General features: G+C 50.3%; 9 protein-coding genes and 1 non-coding gene across 10 annotated transcripts in view; 5 read left to right on the forward strand and 5 right to left on the reverse strand.

Annotated features, from left to right (window-relative positions):
- Positions 1–920: 920 nt before the first annotated feature.
- On the reverse strand, positions 921–4,060 carry H257_18041 (hypothetical protein; the record flags this gene model as incomplete). Its single annotated transcript, XM_009847050.1, has 4 exons — positions 921–2,045; positions 2,201–2,263; positions 3,132–3,727; positions 3,808–4,060. 4 exons carry the CDS (start codon positions 4,058–4,060, stop codon positions 921–923), a joined length of 2,037 nt encoding a protein of 678 aa, XP_009845352.1.
- A 361-nt stretch (positions 4,061–4,421) lies between these two features.
- H257_18042 (hypothetical protein) lies at positions 4,422–5,488 on the forward strand. Its single transcript, XM_009847051.1, has 2 exons — positions 4,422–5,238; positions 5,287–5,488. Exons 1-2 carry the CDS (start codon positions 4,530–4,532, stop codon positions 5,424–5,426), a joined length of 849 nt encoding a protein of 282 aa, XP_009845353.1. The 5' UTR covers positions 4,422–4,529; the 3' UTR covers positions 5,427–5,488.
- On the reverse strand, positions 5,467–8,395 carry H257_18043 (phosphoserine aminotransferase). The gene is made up of 2 exons (XM_009847052.1): positions 7,579–8,395; positions 5,467–7,525 (listed from the first exon to the last, which is right to left on the reverse strand). The coding sequence occupies exons 1-2, from the start codon at positions 8,336–8,338 to the stop codon at positions 5,508–5,510; spliced, it is 2,778 nt and encodes a 925-aa protein (XP_009845354.1). The 5' UTR covers positions 8,339–8,395; the 3' UTR covers positions 5,467–5,507.
- Positions 8,396–8,438: 43 nt separating this feature from the next.
- H257_18044 (hypothetical protein) lies at positions 8,439–9,138 on the reverse strand. The gene has a single exon (XM_009847053.1). It carries the CDS (start codon positions 9,048–9,050, stop codon positions 8,511–8,513), a length of 540 nt encoding a protein of 179 aa, XP_009845355.1. The 5' UTR covers positions 9,051–9,138; the 3' UTR covers positions 8,439–8,510.
- Positions 9,139–9,751: 613 nt separating this feature from the next.
- On the forward strand, positions 9,752–10,978 carry H257_18045 (hypothetical protein). Its single transcript, XM_009847054.1, has 2 exons — positions 9,752–9,904; positions 9,964–10,978. The coding sequence occupies exons 1-2, from the start codon at positions 9,763–9,765 to the stop codon at positions 10,908–10,910; spliced, it is 1,089 nt and encodes a 362-aa protein (XP_009845356.1). The 5' UTR covers positions 9,752–9,762; the 3' UTR covers positions 10,911–10,978.
- Positions 10,979–14,446: 3,468 nt separating this feature from the next.
- Positions 14,447–16,671, reverse strand: H257_18046 (hypothetical protein). The gene is made up of 4 exons (XM_009847055.1): positions 16,544–16,671; positions 15,946–16,497; positions 15,829–15,900; positions 14,447–15,755 (listed from the first exon to the last, which is right to left on the reverse strand). Exons 1-4 carry the CDS (start codon positions 16,613–16,615, stop codon positions 15,621–15,623), a joined length of 831 nt encoding a protein of 276 aa, XP_009845357.1. The 5' UTR covers positions 16,616–16,671; the 3' UTR covers positions 14,447–15,620.
- H257_18047 (hypothetical protein) lies at positions 14,454–15,615 on the forward strand. Its single transcript, XM_009847056.1, has one exon. It carries the CDS (start codon positions 14,479–14,481, stop codon positions 15,526–15,528), a length of 1,050 nt encoding a protein of 349 aa, XP_009845358.1. The 5' UTR covers positions 14,454–14,478; the 3' UTR covers positions 15,529–15,615.
- Positions 16,672–16,691: 20 nt separating the features above from the next.
- H257_18048 lies at positions 16,692–16,764 on the forward strand. The gene has a single exon. It is a non-coding gene; the product is annotated as a tRNA-Ala (tRNA).
- Positions 16,765–17,853: 1,089 nt separating this feature from the next.
- Positions 17,854–19,300, reverse strand: H257_18049 (hypothetical protein; the record flags this gene model as incomplete). Its single annotated transcript, XM_009847057.1, has 3 exons — positions 18,854–19,300; positions 18,511–18,804; positions 17,854–18,464 (listed from the first exon to the last, which is right to left on the reverse strand). The coding sequence occupies exons 1-3, from the start codon at positions 19,233–19,235 to the stop codon at positions 17,854–17,856; spliced, it is 1,287 nt and encodes a 428-aa protein (XP_009845359.1). The 5' UTR covers positions 19,236–19,300.
- A 355-nt stretch (positions 19,301–19,655) lies between these two features.
- H257_18050 overlaps positions 19,656–20,576 on the forward strand; it is a 3,740-nt gene continuing 2,819 nt past the window's right edge. Inside the window, exon 1 of the mRNA XM_009847058.1 lies at positions 19,656–20,104. Coding sequence (XP_009845360.1) covers positions 19,723–20,104 — 382 coding nt within the window. The 5' untranslated portion in view covers positions 19,656–19,722. The remainder of the gene's footprint in view (positions 20,105–20,576) is intronic.

Here is a 20,576-nt window from a genome sequence, read left to right on the forward strand (position 1 = left end):
CGCACATTTGACGTCACGATGTCCCCTGAGTCAAGGCAAGCAAAGATACCATTTGGCATTCCATGATACAGGGAAAGGTGTTTCGCGGTGACAGAAACCACTTCGTCAAGAACCATGCGAGACAAAATATGTGGTCTCAGACTCTGAACGATGCTTGTCGTTAAAAGTGGTCATTTTCACTGCATGCGAATCTTTGTTCAGAGCAGAACTGAAACCTCTATTTTTTTCACATTCTCCATGTATGACTCAGGAGTACACCGAATACACGTGTTGTCTTAGGTGAACATTAGTGAACGTTACGGGCTGAATTTCTCAGCTAGTTAAGAAGAAATCCCGACTCCGAAATTTCATTCAAAACCACCACATTAGAACTATCGATATGATTGCTTAGAGCATCTCCACGGCGCGACTGTATAGATAGCCGTAATTTTCTACTACTAGTACAACTATTCGAAGTTACGGACAATTTCTCTATTATCCCGGAAATGAGGTGATATTTGGTTTGGAGCGACACTAAATTTTCTCGTTTTACCGTCGACCGTAAACATAAACACCAAATTTCCCGGATAACGTACATTTATCCGAAAATATACCGGATACAACACATGCTATCCGGGAAACCGAAGTTTAATTTTAGTGCTAAATATACTGTCGCCGACGTGGAGAAGTATATACTTCGAAGTATATTTCAGGGGTCATTAGTAAAAATACTACTACCTCCATCCGAAAAACAATGTCCGACTAGAAGTTTATTCAAATCCGAAATAGAATGTCCGATTTGTTACTGGTACCAAATCCACACAAAAAGCAAGTTATACAAACCGAAACTTTACTCTGCAGGAGCTCCATCATATTCAAAGTGAGGCCATCTTCATCGTTGTCCTTGACATCGAGCGCTTCCATGACGTTGCACAACTCCATCATTTCCAGGCTCGCATTAACCTCAGCCTGTGAGTACGCATCAGACTGTTGAAGTCAACGCTGCCCAGCTTGGCACATTCATCGGACCAAACGTCACGGTCACACAACAGCATGTTGGGCAACTTCCCTTGAACCATCAGCTTCCCTTGAACCATCAGCTTAGACTTGTGCATGTGCGGTATCTTGTAGTTGTTATTGCCACCGACACGAATGATCTCCTGACAGCAGGACTGCAGCGTAGAGAAGTTGCGGCCCAACGTGCTCGGCTCAACCAAGTCCCACGCCTTCAAGGTGGCCACGACGATGTCTTCAACCGTCTTTGAATGATGCTCTGCTTGCAGGGACTGGATTTCCCGGAAGAATCCAAGGTCCAAGACATTGACGTCAGGGGAGTTGGGCGGCTGACAGACGACAGACATTGACCAGCCGTCTTGACGGCACGCAGCTTCAACCACGGGGCCGGTAACCAGTACGTGTGGCTTCGCATTATCCTGCTGGATCTTCACGGTTGTTGGTGCAGAGGGCCACTTGGCACGAATAGCAGGGATGACGTTGTCGACGAGCATGCGCCGGTAAACGTCCCGTGTCACGGTGACAGGGTTCATCACAGGAGGGCCTGCTGGGCGGTTTCGACTCGTGTTCTTAGCGGTCTCAGTCTTGGGGTTTCGGGGTGGTAAAGTGCCAGGTACCGATCTTGCCATCGAACCAGCACTGTCTTGTAGGATCCAGCGCGGGCGGGCCACCGCAGACAAGAACATCACCTTCTGGATGAAATGTTTCGACTTGCAGGACAAGTGTGGTGGCTTCTCGCCTGGGGCAAGGTATCCACTTCTCATGTACATGAACATAGTCCATGACGTCGTCCAAGACAAGCTCCCATTGTCCTTGTGGACGAAGTCAAGATCCCACTTCAAACGCGCGGCTTGGTTCGTGGGGGTCAGCAAGGGCTTCATGTGGCTAGAGTACTTTGCGAAGACACCCCGTTTGTAGTAGTCATGCAACGTGGACGCAGGTAGTCCCATTGCTTTCGAGATGGACTTGAGCGTAGTACGTCTTGCTTTTGGTACTTTTCGCAGCTGTTCAGCGAGGCTCTTATATTTGAGCTTCCGGCCAGAATTCTTCTTCTTCCGCGAAGAGACATTGGCACAGATCTCTTGCACTCCGGAGCAATAAGCGAAGCACGAGACCAAATGTGATTAACTGTTCTTGAATCACAGTTAAAGAGAGAAGCTATGCGCTTCACTGTGCCGGATGGAAGCTTGCCATTTGGCAAACTGACCTTGAGGAGGTGTTGGAGAAGGTGCTGTCGCTGGGTATCGGTAAAGTTCTTCTTGGTTCCAGCCTTCATGACGTGGTTTGAGTACCAAATTCATGACGTGGTTTGAGTACCGCCGAGTTGGATTTGTTATCCGTTATCCGGGTTTTGCGGATATTATCCGGATTTTCTTGAAGTCCAGTCAACGTGCATGCGACACTATACTTGCTCTGGTTATGAAGCGCAGATTTGAGTTTTCAGCCAAGCTTTTGACTAAAATTGCATGGTTTCTCAATACTTCGAAGTACTATTTTATAACGCTCACTCTCCTGGTTCTAATGGTATACTACTCTGGTCCACCAAAAGAGTCCTATTGTTTTATCTTGAATAAAGTATTGAGGGCGGCTCAAAACATCTCAGCGTTTGTATTGAACCTTCAGATTGTATACTGCCGCACAGAAATATAATTACATTTTATTATATTAAGGGATTTCAAGTGAGAGACAGCTTGCTCGTGGATACGTGGATCACAATGGACATCGAACAATGATAAGTCCTTGATGGTAGCATCTTTCCTCATATGAGGAAGCTTGTAATCGTTCCTGCCCATGTTCTCGAGGGACAACTGCATTACCTATTGCAAGGTAATAAAGGTTTTCGACAAAATGTCGTGAGGCAGCTCATCAAATGAGCTTCCAACAGCACTAATAAGCTCCTCGATTGTCCGAGTACACTTTTGATGTTGCAGACTTTGAATCGAATTGAAGTACCCTAAATCCAAGACATTAAAGTCTGGACTATTTGGAGGCTGGTTTGCAACTTCGATGCCACTCATACCATGCTTCAACAGCAGTTGCGTCGTCACACACTTATGTGGACTCGCATTATCTTGCTGCAAATATATTAAACTACCCTGAACTCTTTGGGGCATTTTGGTTTGAATCGCAGGGACAACCTTGTCCAAAATCATTGTGCGATACACTTCAGCCGTCACGGCTTGTGGCGCCAACAGCACAGTTCCCTTGGGGCGATTGCGACTATTTCGCTGGGCAACGACTTGTTCCACGAAGGGCCAAACGCCGATCTTCCCGCTGAACATGCTGCCCTTGTTGTGGTCAAACCGCGGTCGGGCGACTGCGGCTAAAAACATAACCTTTGTTATGAAGCGCTTAGACTTCAGCGCACGCAAGGCAACCTCCTCATCCGCGTAGACGTAAACACGCTTCTTGGCAGTCGTCAAAAAGAACCATTTTTCGTCATTATGTACCGTTTGGTACATGCTGTCAAAAATGAATCGATTTGGCGACGGACTGAGAAAGGCCATGGCGTATTGCATGCGATGGACGGCGTTGGCGTCCGTGAGGTAGGCCTTCGAGTAGTTGGACTTGGCCTTGAGAGTTTTGTCGTTCTTCATGTGCCGAATAATCGTGGTCTTGGGGACACCACTCTGTGCAGCCAGAGAACGCATGGTCTGCCGAGCGAAGTGGGGCACGGCCTTGACTGCTTGTTCGATTACGTCGTCGGATCGTCGACGTTTCTGTCCTGAATTTCCTAGTTAAGTAAAACTCTATAAATAAATAATCGTGGAATATGATATTTGTTCGTCGAATATTGATGTTCAGAGGTTTTACCTTTGAATTTTGACGACACGTCCGCCGCCGTCCTGCCGTCGCGGAGAGAGAGCCGCCCACGGGCCCACACACGTGATATCGTCTTTGCATGACACTGAAAGATTCGAGCTGTGTGTTCAAGCGCCCCATGCGACAGCTGTCCGTTGACGCTGCTTGCAAGCAACGTTTCGTAGATTGCCGATCGCGAGGCATTGCTGAGTTTCATTGGGGGCCGCTGCGTGCTGGTGGGGGATGATGAGCTCGGGGATGGCATGGTACGCACGGCAATGACGTTAGCTTGGTAGTATGTATTGATCACAAGAGTTGAAATACAAATTTGACTCCTCAGCGGGTCGTTATGGTTCTTGCACGATGAGACAACATGTTTCCACAGCCATAACTTGCGAGCAAAATCGACTTGGAACACGCAGAATACAGCCAATCAAAGCCGAGATCTTGCGCTTTTAAACTAGCCAATGATATAGCATTAAACCGTAAAATTAGAAAAATGCCACCAATGAGAAGTCAAATCGGACTCTTTTAGTGGACCAGAGTAGTAGTTGATTAGCATATTTTTAAAAACTTCCTGTCTAATTTTGCTAAGTCATGAAGTCGGACATTCTTTTTCGTTTACCGTCGCACCATTGACGGTGTTCTGGCAGACAATAGTGCGGCTAGGACGTTCAATTTTTCTGCGTTGAGTCGAAATGTGATAACGTCGGATTAACTTTATAAATAGATTCATGAACTATGCTATCGACGTCTGCCCTGCCTCCAGGCTGATGCAGGAGGATGTTCCCGAGGTCGACGAAGACGACACAGTGTTTGCCCAGCAGCAGCCCCCAGCTCCTGTAAACCAACTGCTGCACCAGTTCGACCTCCTCGCACTGCTCACTTCGCCTCGCCCAGCCAAGACCCCCCTCCTCGCCCCTGTAGCCGTCCGCGCTCGCTTCTCGTTTATCGAAAACCGATACGGCACCCGATCCACGCTCCCAAAGAAAGCCTCCAAGCACACCGTCGACCGCCTTGCCAATCCCATTCACGGGTTCACATCTACACTCAACGCCCTCCCACCAGAAGTTCGAAAGAAGAGGCAGCAAGTGGAGCTGTCGAATCACCCGTTCCGAGGCCATCCCACTGAGCGAAAGGTTGTCGTCGTGGCAAAAAAGCAGCAGTTGCACGCTGTGGATCGGCTAAGCAAACCCACTTTCGTACGCCCCAAGCTCAAGCTGGTCCGACCAAATGCACTGCTTCCGCCTATCCTTCGTCCGAAACAGAAGCCGTCCAAAGCAAAGCCAGGCCGCTGCTACCAAGCTCCGGACAAAGCTCCTCGTGTTCCAGCATTAGCCAAGACCCCCCCCCTACCGCGACCACAACCCCCCCAGACGAAACACATAAATAAACAGGGCGGCGGCTTCTTCCTCACGCAAATGGACGAGATCCCACGGCCCGGTAACAAAAGAAGTCTGACTTTTAACATATTGTGATTGATTCTTGTAGTGCGACGGGCACACCAAGCCGCCAAAGGCCGCGCGAACGGTCCCTCCACGTCCCAACTGCGGTTCAAATCCAACCAGATCGTTCCAACGACCCTCCCACCTGTTCGAATACCGCGACATACTACCAAAAAGCCCAAGTAGTAGTCGTAGAAGTAGTACTAGTTAGTAGTCCTCGTGTTAATCCAGCCAAACGATGTGTGTACTATTAATAGTTAGTACTAGTTACTCGGCGTGCACTTGGGCGTGGGCCCATTCAAGCCACGGCACGAGCGCGTCCAAGTCGGCCGTTTCGACCGTGGCGCCGCACCAGATGCGCAGTCCCGCCGGCGCGTCCTTGTAGCTGCCAATGTCCACGGCCACATCATGTTGCTCCAGAAGTTGCGTCATGCGTTTCAGCTGGTTCTTGGTCGTGTCTTTGAGCACCAAGCACACGGACGTGGTGGATCTCGTGGTCGGGTCGTTGGCTAGAAACTCGACCCAGTGGTTATTTTTCGCCACGAACTCGTCCAGCACTTTGAAATTGGCCGCCGATTTCCGGACGAGGCCAGGAACGCCGCCTTGCGCCGCCGCCCAGTCGAGGGCGTTCACGTAGTCTTCGACGCACAGCATGGACGGGGTGTTGATCGTGCTGCCTTGGAAGATGTCCATCATGATTTCATTGTGCTTGTCCTTGAGGCGGAAGATCTTGGGCATGGGGCGGTTCTCCGGGTGAAACGTCGCGAGCCGGTCCAGCGCTCGGGGCGACAGAATGAGCATGCCGTGCCCGCCCTCGCCGCCCAGCACCTTTTGCCAGCTAAACGTGCACACGTCGATCTTGTCCCACGGCATGTCCATGGCGAACGCGGCTGACGTGGCGTCATTCAGGACCAGTCCGGTGCGGTCGTCTGCGATCCAGTCGGCGTTCGGCACGCGCACGCCGCTGGTGGTGCCGTTCCAAGTAAAGCACACGTCGTGGTCCTTGTTCACCTGTGACAGAGCGGGGAGGTATCCGTACGGCGCCGAGATGTCGCGGACGTCGGCCAGGTTGAGCTGTGACGTGGCGTCATGCAACCAGCCCTTGCCGAACGCGTCCCAGTGCACCACATCGACGGGTTTCGGCCCCAATAAGTTCCACATGGCCATCTCGAACGCGCCCGTGTCGGACGCCGGCACGATGCCGCACACGTACCCCGGCGGCAGCGCCAGCAATTGCTTGGTTTTCTCGATGGCTTCCAGCAAGATGGACTTGCCCAGCGCGGACCGATGGCTGCGGCCCAGAGCGCGGCTTGGCAGTTTATGCAGGGCGTAATCTGGGTGTTTCTTGCACGGCCCCGAGCCAAAGTTGACCGATCGGGGCTTGGTTTTCGGCTGGTTCGAGTCGACTTTTGAATGGGAGGACGAGGACCGGGGTTCGAGCGGCATATCGAGCAAGTTCACAAGGCGGACATTGGACAGCTCGGAGACATTGGCCAGCGCCGCCAATGCTGGTTCCGAAGGCACGTCGTCCAGATTGAGCACCCCCAGCGCATCCTTGTCCTTAGTGCGGCCGAGCCCGAAGGCGCCGATGTTTATCGCATGCGAGGCCAGGACCTGCGTCACAGCCGCGAGCACCCCCGGGCGGTCGTCGTTGCTGAAGAACACCATGCATCCGCTGAGCAGCGCGTCCAATCGGAGCGCATCATACTGCACCAGTCGAAGCTGGGATTTCATCAACACGGTGCCCGTGAGTGCCCGGGAAGTGCCGTCGTCCAGATGGCACGTCACTTGCACTAGGTTCGAGTAGCTGCTAGACGAGTCTACATCCTCCTGGGTGTGCTCGACGAGGTTGATGCCGCGGGCGTGGAGGACCGATACAACGTCGTCGCAGATTACTTCCGACTCGACCAAGTGCCGCAACAGACCACGACACGCGGCCTGCAGCAGCTGGCGCTTGTCGTCCTTGCCCTGGGCTACGATAGTGATCTTGACGATTCTCTGCTGCGGACCCAGAAGCTGCGCGTGCAGACTGCCCAGCTTCTCCGCGAGCACATAGTAGGGCGGCCGCGCCGACTGGCTGAGCAGGTCCAGATTCGGCGCGTTGAGGACGTTGTCGAACTTGGACCTTGTTAAAGCATGGTGCAGCTGGCTCGCGAGCTTGGTCGAGATGCGCTCCTGGGCCTCTGTCGTGTTGGCGCCGATGTGCGGCGTCGTAGAGACCTTGGCGTGCGCGTACAGAGGATGCGACGACGGTTTCATGTCCAAAGCGACGCCGCTCACCTTGCCTGCATGGACACAATGAGCATGCTGCTTCGACATATCATATTCGTATATGTACCAGATTCCAACGCTTCAAGCAAAGCATCCTTGTCCATGAGCTGGTGGCGCGACGTGTTGACGATGTGCACGCCGTCCTTGCAGCGCTGGAGGCGGTCCGCGTTGAGCAAGTGCTTGGTCGTGGGCGTGAACGGGCAGTGTAGTGTGATGAAGTCGCTGCGGGCACACAAGTCCTCCAACGTCACAGGTTCGATGTCGCATGCCTTGGCAGCTGCATCCGACACGAGCGGGTCGTACCCCAGCACGTTCATGCCGAACGCCTGGCACCGCTTCGACACTTCCGACCCCACACGACCCAGTCCGACGATGCCCACAGTCTTCCCGTGCACCCCCGAGATGACAGAATGGTTGAACGACGTGAGCAGACCCATCGTGAACTCGGCCGCCGACACGTTGTTGCCGAACGGGGTGTTCATGACGAGGATGCCCTTCTTCGTCGCCGCCACCACGTCGATGTTGTCGACACCCGTGCCGGCGCGTCCGATGACGCGGAGTTTCTCGGCAGCGTCCAGTACTTCTCGGTTCACTTGAGTGCCAGAACGCACGATGAGGCCGTCGTACGCGGGGATGGCATCCACCAGCTCCGCCGGCGACAGCGACGTTGTGTCGACGACGTAGCCGCGGTTGCGAAGGAAGTCGACCCCGGAAGGATGGATGGGGTCCGTGCAGAGAATGCGAGGAGCCTTGGTCGACATGCTGAGCGCGCGCGGCGGATGCAGCACCAGCGCCGACGTTCGACGGACTACACTTGCGCGCCACATCGCGAAATGAGCAAATCCCCACAAGAAATTCCCCACGAATGAAACTGTATCTTCGAACTTCGCTTTTGTTGCGAAAACAAGGTCACAAACCTCAGATGTCCTCTATTCTAAATCCAAAAGCATACTGAGATGAAGCTAATTGTCAATTAAAGTAAAACTTCGCCGAAGGATCTTAGGTTTTTGTCACACAACTTCGATCGACTTCATGCGACGGTGGTGCCTTGACCAGAACGACGACGTCTGCTTCAGGAATGGCTACGATCCCATAGAGACTGTTGAGGGCCAGGGCAAGGACACCGGCTGTCCCCAGGACCCATGCCCGGCTACGATGGGGCTGCAGTCCCTTCGCGAATGCGTACGTGTGGTACACTCGGGCGGCAGTGAACGTTCCGATCGCGGCGATGTTCACAAGTTCACTTCCTCCTGAGTGCACTGCAGACCAAGCGACGAGTAGTCCGAGGGGAATGTTCTCCAAATCGTTTTGAACAATGCGTTGCCAGCGCAGGTCGGCTTCAGTAGCGGCCGCAGAGCTTGCACCGCCAGCGTTGAATCCAAACGCGGTTTTTGTTGCAGGGACGCCCTTGAGCAGTTGGTCTTCAGGACAACGCGTGCCAGTCACAAAGCGCTTGGAGCCTTGGATGGTTGTGGTCACGAGGAACTTGGCGTACAGCACCGCCGTGCTGGCAACGAGGACTTTGGTCTGGCTAAGCATGAGGTCAACTGCCGAATCTGACCACTCGTGAGAATAATGTATCCGGAAATGCCGGTTAGATCCTTATACTGATAAAGTTCAAAGGAGCAGGTTCAAGGCGGCAAGTGGTAGACTTTAGTCGTTGCTAGTATCCCAGTGTTTTGTACTGGTAGTTGCTGAGAGCGTTGCTGCCATTGCTCGGTCTCTTACAAGACTTGAGTTGCATTCTGAACACACTTGATGTTAGTATGGAGCGGCCATCGTGCCAATACAGGAGAAATCTGGATGCCATGCATTACATACAAGGTGACACCGGTTGAATTTGCACGGGGAAAGTAGTGCTACACATAGTGTGAAGGTATTGCGCTCTTTGGAAAGCTATGCGCGACGCGACTGTAGAGGTACTCCCCCTGGAGGTACAGATACATGAGCATTGGGCCTAAATTGCGGCCATTATGACGCGATTGCATGAGACAGTATGTAGGTGTAACATGATAGTAATCGTCGTTAGGAATGGTTTTGTGGGCCAATCGTTTGCAGGTTCAACAAAATTGACAGGCTACGGTGCCTGATTTAGGCGTTTTCGAATCTCAATCAACTACTTGCATACAAAACACAAGATATTCCTATCGTATAGGTCCGATTTTGAAATTCGGATCCCAGTCAACTGTACTACAGTACATACCGGTAGTCAGGGCCGAAGTCTCCATTTTCGAAATTCAGTTGTTCCGATATGGCGACCACGACCCCCACTGAACATGACCTGACGAATGTGATCAAGAGCGTGACGGAGCAGAACCCGACCTTCGGCTCCAAGCGCATCCTGGCGGCGGTCAAGGTGTCCCATGCCGACTGGATCGTGGGTGAAAAGCGAAGTAAGTGGATGGTGGGTTTTGGTTGTCAACACCTGATGACAATTGTGTGCTTGTTGCAGTTGCCAAGCTGCTCAAGAAGCTCAACTTGGGCCAACCCCACAACGACACTCCGCTCTCGGACAACCAGTCGTCCGACGACGACCACACCCACAGCGACAGCAACTCCCCCGTCGTGACTCAAAAGAAGGAGGTTGAAGAGTCCCCTGAAACCCAAGAAACAAACCCTGCTGCCCCCGTTTCCAAAGTTGATGCTCCCAGTGTTGAAGTTGCTTCCCCCGTCGTCGAAGTTTCTGCTCCCGTCGTCGAAGTTTCTGCTCCCGTCGTCGAAGTTGCTGCCCCCGTCGTCGAAGTTTCTGCCCCCGTCGTCGAAGTTTCTGCTCCCGTCGTCGAAGTTTCTGCTCCCGTCGTCGAAGTTTCTGCTCCCGTCGTCGAAGTTTCTGCTCCCGTCGTCGAAGTTGCTGCTCCCGTTGCCGAAGTTTCTGCTCCCAGTGTTGAAGTTTCTGCTCCCGTTGCCGAAGTTGCTTCCCCCGTCGTCGAAGTTGCTGCTCCCGTTGCCGAAGTTGCGAGTCCTGTAGTCGAAGTTTCTGCTCCCATCGTCGAAGTTGCTGCTCCCGTTGCCGAAGTTGGGGCCCCTATTGTGGAAGTTGCTGCTCCCGTTGTGGTTGAAGCTGTAGCTACAGTGGAAGTCGCCGCCCCTGTCGTTGAGCCTGCTGTAGAAGTTGCTGCCCCGACTGTTTCTGCTCCTGCTGTGGTGGAAACGCCAGTGGAAGTGAAGGAGGCTGCCGAGCAATTGGTTACGTCCGTGACCACTGAAGCAGTAGCGTCTGTGGTGGCCAAGGCGAGCGTTGCTGAGGTAGTTTCTGACGAAGTTCAAGCTGAACCCAAGCCTGAAGTCGCTGCTGTTGTGGCGGAAGCCCCTGTGGTGGATGAAAAGAAACCAGTCGCCTCCCCTGCATTGGACCGTGCTGCGGAAGCTCAAAGCGGTTGCAAGTGTGTCATTATGTAGATGTGAGATTAATATGTAGATTTGCACAAGCGATTTCTCGACAACCAAATGGAATATATGGTGCATTTCATCTAAAGACTACAGATCGGCCATCCTCAGGAGGAGACGTTTTACTATTAAACGCCTCGGTTATTTCAGTTAAACCCACGTAATGTTGACGTTAAATTATTTTTACTTACGTTTTTTATCTGGTAAATAGGTTAAACATCCTGAATAATCCGGATACAATGCAAACGTTCATACGGATAAGTGCTGTATTCAAAGACCAAGATATACTTGATGCTCCTTTTCGGCCAAAATGTGCCTGGCTCCATATATTTCCATACAAAAAGGCTGGTTGGTTTAAATTCTATTACTCGATCAATTTTTCACCAATCGAAATTTTGAACCGTAGCTTCTGTTGGTCTTGACCAGTTCTATCGTTATTACGGCTTAATTTCCTAAAAAATATCAATACAACGTTGGAATAGCTGTCGAAAGACAAGGCATTTTTTTGTAGTCTTTAGTTGAAATGCACCATAGCCAATCAGATAACAGGAAATCAATCACTTTATCCAAAAACAATTAGAATAGGGTTGACTGAAATTAGTGTGATGGGCATCAAGCTGGCTAGTGTATTTTTTACATACTGTAAGCTACAAAATTCAGTAAGATGATTCATGTAATTCCAGGCCAGCAAATGGCCAATCATAATCATCCATGGACTATGATTAGACAAAATTACGTACTCTTGTATAAAATACTTGTAACATTTAATATTGAGCATGTCAGACATGTGATACAGTTTTTATATTAGTATATTAGTTGCACTTCTAAATTTAATTACTTTATCACTTTATAAATATCATTATTAAGAGGTTATGAGGATTGGTCACCCAAATCAAGCATACATTATTCAAGTGACTTACTGACCGAGAATTAAATTCACATAGGAAAATATCAATTTTAGAAATTCGACGAGCAAATTGACCATGCGATAAATGATGGGACCTGCATAAAGTTATAATGCTCATCACGACCTTCAAAATGCATGTTTTCGCAGCCCCATCGGATGGGTGACGAGATATGGCACTCAGGAAGTAGGCCTACCGGTAGCTGGCCTGGAAGTTCAAAATATCGATCGTGGATTTGACAAATCAGCACAAAAAGTTTTAATTTTGGCTGAAAGGCATTCCATCCATATATTTGACCAAACCGGCCATTTTTTATGGACATCCCAAAAACTATGAACTGGCTCTATTATAGGGATAGGGACATCAATATTTGGTGATGCGTTGGAGATTGTGTTAACGTTAACAGTAAACTTGAATTTGAACTGTTAATCAGATTAACAAATACTGGTAATATTAATATTGTCCTTTTACCCAAAATTTGGACTCTTTTGCTGTTTCACCAAATCTATCGATCGATTCGTTGTACTGACATTTGTATGTAAAAATCGTCCAGAGTCACACTAATTTCAGTCTCACACTATTTCGATGTTGAATTTGTCGATGGGAGTATTTGATTAACCACTTGAATTGTGTCGTGGGTTTTGATTAATCAATCGATTGTCTGCCGATTTGGTGCTGCTCATTCGATTGAGCACCCCACTCCAATTAAACCGACATTTGGTCTTTGTATTGAAAATGTAGAGTCATCTACCAATGAAAACCACGAAGTATTTAACTTTTAACTAATACGACTAATGTCGGATAGAATTGTCGTATTCGCCAAATTATCCATATGTGTTGGCCCAGACGTTTACTGTACTAGTACGTAACCGACACCTACTGTACTTTGGGTACTACTCTGGAGTGCAGTATTACCTACAAAAAGTAGCTGTCGGTTGAAAGACTCTTTCATTGTCATTTCTTTATCAATTCTAGATCTGAGGCACATAATCTCTTCCTCTTATCCCGTCCTGTCAATTCCATGCCTTTTTATACTGTTAAACTGCGGCGACCAAATGTGAAAAGTGTAGGGGGCCCATCGGTAGAGTGCACCATACGAAATACTAGTAGTACTACGTAGTAGCCACAGTACTGTAGTACTTCGAAGTATTAACTGTAATAGTACTATTAATAGTACATTACTATAAGTAGTATACCGGTAAGTTCAAAGTGTATTGGCGAAATTTCTCCGAAATGTGCTTGGCAGTCAGTACTATTAATAGTACAACGAAGGATTTTAAGCCACACTTTGAACTTCGTTTTCGAAGACAAATCAAACCAACTGATGTATGTGATAGCTGAGTGTGATTGGCCACAATACAAGGATGTACACATAAACTTCGGTGTGGCTTGACACTGTAAAAAATAATCAATCGTTGTCTGCATGTACGAATTTTAGCGACATACTAGTATTAATAGTATTACATTCAATACTAGTACATACTAGTACTACTACTCTACATTCAAACAAAAATAAATCAGTTCAAGATACGCACGCCAAGTGTCATAGAAACGCTCACCACCCCGAACCCCAGAACTGGCAACGAGTTCTCGGAGACTGGACATCAAACTCCATCCATTGTACTACCTGTACGAACGGTTACCATAACATTAGATATTCCTCCTGTCGCTGCGATTGGGGTTTATACACCTGCCTTCACGACATGATTAACATTGCAAATGTGACATGAAATAGGCAGAACGACCGAATTAAAAAGACCTATTTAGGTGCTAGGCCTTATTACAGACCAGGTGACAATCCCAGCCATCCGTTTACAACAGGTGTTCAGATAAGCCGTCATATATAAGCCGAACTTAAGAGGAGTGTCGGTACGCGACGACATACGGGGCACAGTGCAGTTTTGTGATTTGCAGTAGGATATCTCCAAATAAGTACAAATTCTACTAATAGTACAGTACTACGTGGGTCGTTGATCCCTAAACTTGCTGTAGCTTCGATGGATCTATCAGAGTATCGGACTTAAGCCGAGCTTACGACGCTGAGGGGGTTCATATACGAAATTGTATGGCGCTCATTATGATGAAGCCAACACGAAAACTTTTACGTTTTGTCAGCTGGGCGAGTAGCCACTCGCACCCATTTTGGTCGTCGTCAAGATTTGTATACCCTTTTCAAGTCCCATAACGTCATAACGTATCTCCTTTGGTCGTGTCATCCTCGCCATCTGCTCACCAACTTCAACGTTGCAGCAAATTTTGAAGCCTTTGTAGAGCTTGGAATACAAACCGCAAGACAAGACTATGAACTGTTGCTGGGCCTAGATATCAACCCTTATTTATCTTCAATAGAATTAGAATCCATTGTCCACCGATGGCAAGTATACCCGTAGCTGGATGGGAGTCAAGTGACAAGCGCCGAGAAGCGCCAGGCGGACAAAAACCATGTCGCATGCCACATCTACTGCCATGCATAGTAAAAGCAAGGTATTTCACTGAGCCAGTCAGCGCACCCTCTTTTGTCATAGGGTAATCAGATCACAGATCTTGGTTATCGTTTTTTTTGTAGGCATACAAAGCAGTACATAATTAAAAAAAGTGACGTCCCAGTCACATATTATTCGCGAGAAATCCGCCATTGAGTATTTCGCCTCCTCACGCGCAGAACTACGACGCCGATGGACTCGTTCTCGTATCATCATGTATCCCGTCGATCCATGAGCATGTGGGAGCAGCCCGTGTCGAAGCGATCCCTGCCGTCGCTTGCGAGCATCGACTCCACCAAGAGCGTGTACCATCCCATGGAGAACAACCCCGCCCACTCCCAGCCCATTCCCATTCCGTCATACGGTACCTCAGGGATGTCACTCCCATCGCTGTCCAACCAACAACAGCATCACAGCTACTCTGCATCGACTGAACCTGTCCCTCTGGCTCTGCCAAAGCTGCGTTCCATGAGTCTTGGGGAGTACATGCCACAAAGCCGTCGTGCCTTAGACGACCAACTCCATCCATCTGAACCCGAAGTCACTCGCTTTAACAACCACCTGGAGTTTCAAATCAAAAATGAGATCCCGCTCCCCCATAGCTGGACCCCAAGCCACAACCACTTCCTCCATCAACGCCAACCTCCATCGTCGCAGTACCAGTCTGAGTTCTCGCTCTCGCACAGCTGGAATAGCAACGGTGCCGCTCCTCATCTCATGCCTCGGTATTCATCCAGCTCTAGTACTGCCGCGTCCAGCTGGAGTCCTTCGCCCACTGCGTTGCAGCACATGAGTTTGCACAACAACTCGTCCTCGTCAGATGACGAAGACCAACCCGACGAAGAAAGCGATCCGTTGAACAGGGGCTCCACCCGCGTGTGCCGCACCAAGTCGTGCAAAAACGTCGCACGTTCCAAGGGACTCTGTCGGTCGCATGGCGGCGGCAAGCGGTGTACCGAACCAGGATGCAGCAAAAGTGCGCAAGCGAACAAGAAGTGCATTGCGCACGGCGGCGGCACCCCGTGTTCCTTCGACAACTGCGACAAGACGTCTCAAAGTCGAGGTCTGTGCAAAGCCCACGGCGGCGGTGCCAGGTGTAAGTACCCGAGTTGTCCCAAGAGCAGTCAGAGCCGCGGGTTTTGCCGCGGTCACGGCGGCGGCGTGCGGTGCAAAGCGGACGGATGCGAGAAGTGGGTGCAGAAGAACGGGTTCTGCATCAAGCATGGTCGCGAACAGCCCTAAGTCCCGCCGTCGGCGTGTACGATAGCAACCCTCCCTCGATGTAGTGTCCTTAGTGTAATCATGTAACTAGTTTTCAAGTGTTAGTACTATGATTAATCATTGCGACCGCCAAACAAATGGTAAGCCGGCGCCACGAAGATGGACCAGAACCACCCGCCCCACGATTGAGTAGGGGTAGGGGTAGAAGTGTAGGTCTTGAAGGCAGGGACCGACACCAACCGCCGCTCCTACAGTAGAACCAGCAGCCATGATGAGATGATGAGATGGATGGCTTGATGTTGGTTGCATGTATGTACATACAGGCAAGATCACGGCCGTGAGTCGCTTTCCGTAGCAGCACCCCGTGTCCAACCCAAGTGCAAACGGAGTGTCCTACAGTACCGACGGCTTCAACTTTGGTCAGAACACATGACATACCTGGAGGCCAGCCTTGGCATCGTGGCCAAACACAATGAGCTTTGGTCCGTGGTACGTGGACGCCCACAACGACGCGCCCGCTTGCTGGCCTTCGAATGCCGTGGAAGACTTGACGAAGCGCATCCTGTACAGCATCCCGAGGCTCTGTTCCTCCAAGGGAACCCCAGGGACGACGCCAGCATGCACGACCATTGTGTTGATCTCGGGCAGGTCGATCGTGAAGGGAAGCTGCTCCAGAAACGCAATGTCGGCCGCGGACAACCCGTCGGTGTACTCGTATCTCGCATCGTCCTTGGTGCCGCGTTGGCGCAAGTACCACGCACTCAACGCCGCGTCGTCGTGGTTCCCACGCACGCACAACGCACCGCTCTGTCGCGCAAACTGGACGACATCGACGGAGTTTGGACCCTTGTTCACCAAATCTCCCACGAAGACCAGGACGTCGCTGGAGGCATCGTATTCCACGTCGTGGATCAACTGCTTGAGCTCGTCGAAGCAGCCATGGACATCGCCGACGACGATCACTCGGGCATCCCTCGGCACATGGTGTGTCTGCCAAACATGCATAAACTTTCGGTATAGCCTCTTTGATACTTACGGCATGCAGGGTTTGTGGTAGGCCGACGTTGGGATGAGCCCGCGCTCGAGGTGGCGTCGTCGACTGTGCCATGCTGATGTACAGATGTATAGTCTTACGATCTCTGTCTTTATTATTTTGTGTTTCTGATAACACCATTTATATATACGGGGTTGTAGCTCACATGGTAGAGCGCCCGCTTCGCATGCGGGAGGTACAGGGATCGATACCCTGCTGCTCCAATCGTTTTAATACTTTTTTCGGTATCTTTCTACATTCACCAAAGTACAGTAAACTGTAAATTAGTAACAGATTAACCCATGTTCACGTCAACAACCTACCAACACCGAAAACCCTGAAACGATAGATTTTGATTGATTGGAAACCAGGGTACTGTACTGTACTAGAATGTAGTACGCATTAAAAGGCGGGCATGTCCAATCCTAGGCGCAGAAGGGGGGCGTAACGCATCGAAATCCCAAACAGCATCGAAATCGCGAACTTTGTCAATTTTGACAAATGAATAACTTCCCTTGGTGGCCGATGAAAATCTATAGGCTATGATTATATTCACCACTCCATGTTGACGGAATCAAATTCAATGTAATTAAATTCCAAACAATAATATATTATCCTGCGTCCACTATGTTGTTGTTGAGTTCTGTCATTAAAATTGTGTTGAATATAATGTTTTTCGTTGACATTTTGAATTAAAACATCCAGATTAAAATTGATGATGTTATTTTGCAAATTTTTATAGCATCATACTCAAGACAAGACATATGAGTGTTCGCGATTTCGGAATTCTTGACGTTTCCAACTCGGCACGAAAGTAGTGATAATAATTTTCGTCCAAATCGCAAATCTCGTTCAATTGAGTTTGAAATGGCACATAAAATGCAGCGTGAATTATATTTTCATTGGGTGCCCTCAGATTTTCTCAGAGTAGTCTGGTTTCTCCAGGACATCAACTTGAATGGACAGGTCAAATTTGCGGCAAAAAGTTTTCGGGATTTCGACGCGTTACCTTATACGGTATTGTCCAGTCGGTTCGTAATTGGAATCGCCAGTGGAATCGAATAGACTTGGCAAATCGATTTGAGAATGAACTAGCCAATCAAAATCCATTCTACCCCGTGATTCAGCCAATCAATGCGTTTTCTAAAACCCGTCCGTTCCAGCTTGAACTCTCTGTACTATAGTGAATACAAGATATATTGCCTAGTTATTCAAAAACGGTTTCACTTTTGGACTGATACTGTTCAAATTTGCGTGAAATGGACAATATATGGATGAAAAGTATATCGATTGATAAAGCAAATCCTGTGTGTCTAAGTGGCCAAATTGGCCCGGCCTTGGTTGGCTTTCGCCTGGATGTGTTGTTGTTTGGTCGCTTGGGGCGCCACCTTTTGCTGTTGGGCAGTTTGGGTTTTGGTGGGAGTTTGGGGGTTGGGTCTCGCGTTTTGGGGGGTCTGTTGGTTACCCTTGTGGTGTTTCTTAGACGGCTCCTTGAAGTCTCCGAGCACGGACAGAATGGCGTCTTGTTCCGTGCGCAAATCCTTCTTCTCCTTGATGCTCGTGCGGCGGGACTTGACCGTCTCAAACCCGCTGAAGTCTTCATTCGCATCCACGGGGGGATTCGAGACCACGACCGCGTTGCCCACTCTGTGCAAGTCGGCCTTGACTTGGGTCGACGACCCTCGACGAGTGATACGAGCGGGGACGAACTCGTACGGATCCAAGAGGATTTCCATGATTTCTCGCTTCTCCTTCTTCTGCGCGTCCGTCAACGAGCTACGGCGAGTCAGCAGCGCTGGCTTCGCACCCTGGACGGCGGCGGCCATGGGGGCAACCGGCTGGGCTTTGGCAGGGGCCGACTTGGGTTTCTGCGAGGTCTTGGCCTTTTGACTGGCAGGCTTCTTGTACGGCTGCTTGGGCGCAGCTACGAGACATGGTTAGGAATCACGAAATGCCGCAGGTGGCCATACTTTTGTCGCGGGGTTTCCAGTCCTTGCCGGCATCATCAATCAAGATGTTGAGGATTTGCTGTTGCTCGGCTTGTTGAACTGGCGTCAACGACGCGCGCTTGACCAGGGCAGGAGCGGACTTCGCAGCCACGACCGGGGCCGCGGCAGACTTTTGGGCGTTCTGCACTGGAGCCGCTTTCTGATCAGGTCCTTTTTGAGCAGCAGGCTTTTGGGCCTTTTGTTGGGCGGGGGCTTGCTGCGCCTGTTTGCCCCCCTTTTGCTTGGCAGCATGTTTCTGAATGGGTTGTTTGGGGGCTACACACAATGCATCAGTCCTGGGTTCAATCGAAATGGTGCGTCGTACTTTTGTCGCGGGGTTTCCAGTCCTTGCCAGCATCGTCAAGTAGGATGTTGAGGATTTGTTGCTGCTCCACTTGCTGCGAGGGTGTCAACGACGCTCGCTTGGCTAGAGGCGCCTTGGCGGATTGCTGAGGGGCCGTGGCAGGCGCCGCCTTGGAGGCTTGGCTTTCCTTGGGAGATCCTTGCACGGGTTGTTGTTTGTGTGTGGCTTTCGCAGGTTCATTTTTCTGTTGTTTTTGTTGCTGGACGGGAGCTTGCTGCACGGCTGCCTTGGCTGGCGAGGGGGTTGCCTTTGCAGGCTGACTCTTCGGCTGAGTTGGCTTTTGCTGTTGGGCTGGTTGTTGGGCAGCCTTTTGGGTTTGCTTGGCGGAGGGCTTGGCAGGCATGGTTGAAGAGCGAAATTCAGAAATGAGGCTTTTGCTGAAGAAGTCGGCTTCCGTATTTCTGGATCATCGCCGACTGTATTTTTAGACTTCGGGTGCTGCCTGACAACATCGACGATGCAAGTCTTATCGGCCCTGTGACCCAATGAAAGTAATTCCAACTCGGTTGACATAATTATAGGTCGAATTGTTCGACACGGCCCCATTCGACACCGTAGTACTCAGTCCTACGTCCTGTATGTTAACTCACTGTAGCAAGCACTACTAGTACTTGACTTAAAGTTCTTAATCACTTAAAGTTACGAATTTACAGTTAAATTATGTCAACCGAGTTGGAATTACTTTCATTGGGTCACAGGGCCGATAAGACTTGCATCGTCGATGTTGTCAGGCAGCACCCGAAGTCTAAAAATACAGTCGGCGATGATCCAGAAATACGGAAGCCGACTTCTTCAGCAAAAGCCTCATTTCTGAATTTCGCTCTTCAACCATGCCTGCCAAGCCCTCCGCCAAGCAAACCCAAAAGGCTGCCCAACAACCAGCCCAACAGCAAAAGCCAACTCAGCCGAAGAGTCAGCCTGCAAAGGCAACCCCCTCGCCAGCCAAGGCAGCCGTGCAGCAAGCTCCCGTCCAGCAACAAAAACAACAGAAAAATGAACCTGCGAAAGCCACACATAAACAACAACCCGTGCAAGGATCTCCCAAGGAAAGCCAAGCCTCCAAGGCGGCGCCTGCCACGGCCCCTCAGCATTCCGCCAAGGCGCCTCTAGCCAAGCGAGCGTCGTTGACATCCTCGCAGCAAGTGGAGCAGCAACAAATCCTCAACATCCTACTTGACGATGCTGGCAAGGACTGGAAACCCCGCGACAAAAGTACGACGCACGTGAAATGTGGAAATTCTAATTGGGTCTTGTTGTAGCCCGCAAACAACCAGTGAATGCTGCGAAGCAACAAGGAGGGAAGCAGGGCCACAAGACTACTCCCGTCCAGAAGACTACATCCAAAGGCCCGACCCAAAAGGCTGTACAGCCTTCCGTTGCCACCAAACCTGCCAGTGCTCCAGCACTCGTGAAACGAGCCTCGCTGACCCCAGTTCAACAGCTCGAACAGACGCAAATCCTCAACATCCTCCTCGACGATGCTGGCAAGGACTGGAAACCTCGCGACAAAAGTCCGACGATAGTCCATTGGTTTCACCTAGAACTGATAGTTCGTGTGTAGCCCCCAAACAACCCGTTCACAAGCATGCTGCGAAGGGAGGCAAGCAAGCGCGAAAGGCCCCCGTGCCACAAAAGACGGGTGCTCAGAAAGCGGCTGTAGTGCAGAACGCTCAAAAGTCTGGCG

The sequence above is a fragment of the Aphanomyces astaci genome (genome assembly GCF_000520075.1).
Source record: "Aphanomyces astaci strain APO3 unplaced genomic scaffold supercont1.133, whole genome shotgun sequence".
Lineage (NCBI taxonomy): Eukaryota > Oomycota > Saprolegniomycetes > Saprolegniales > Verrucalvaceae > Aphanomyces > Aphanomyces astaci.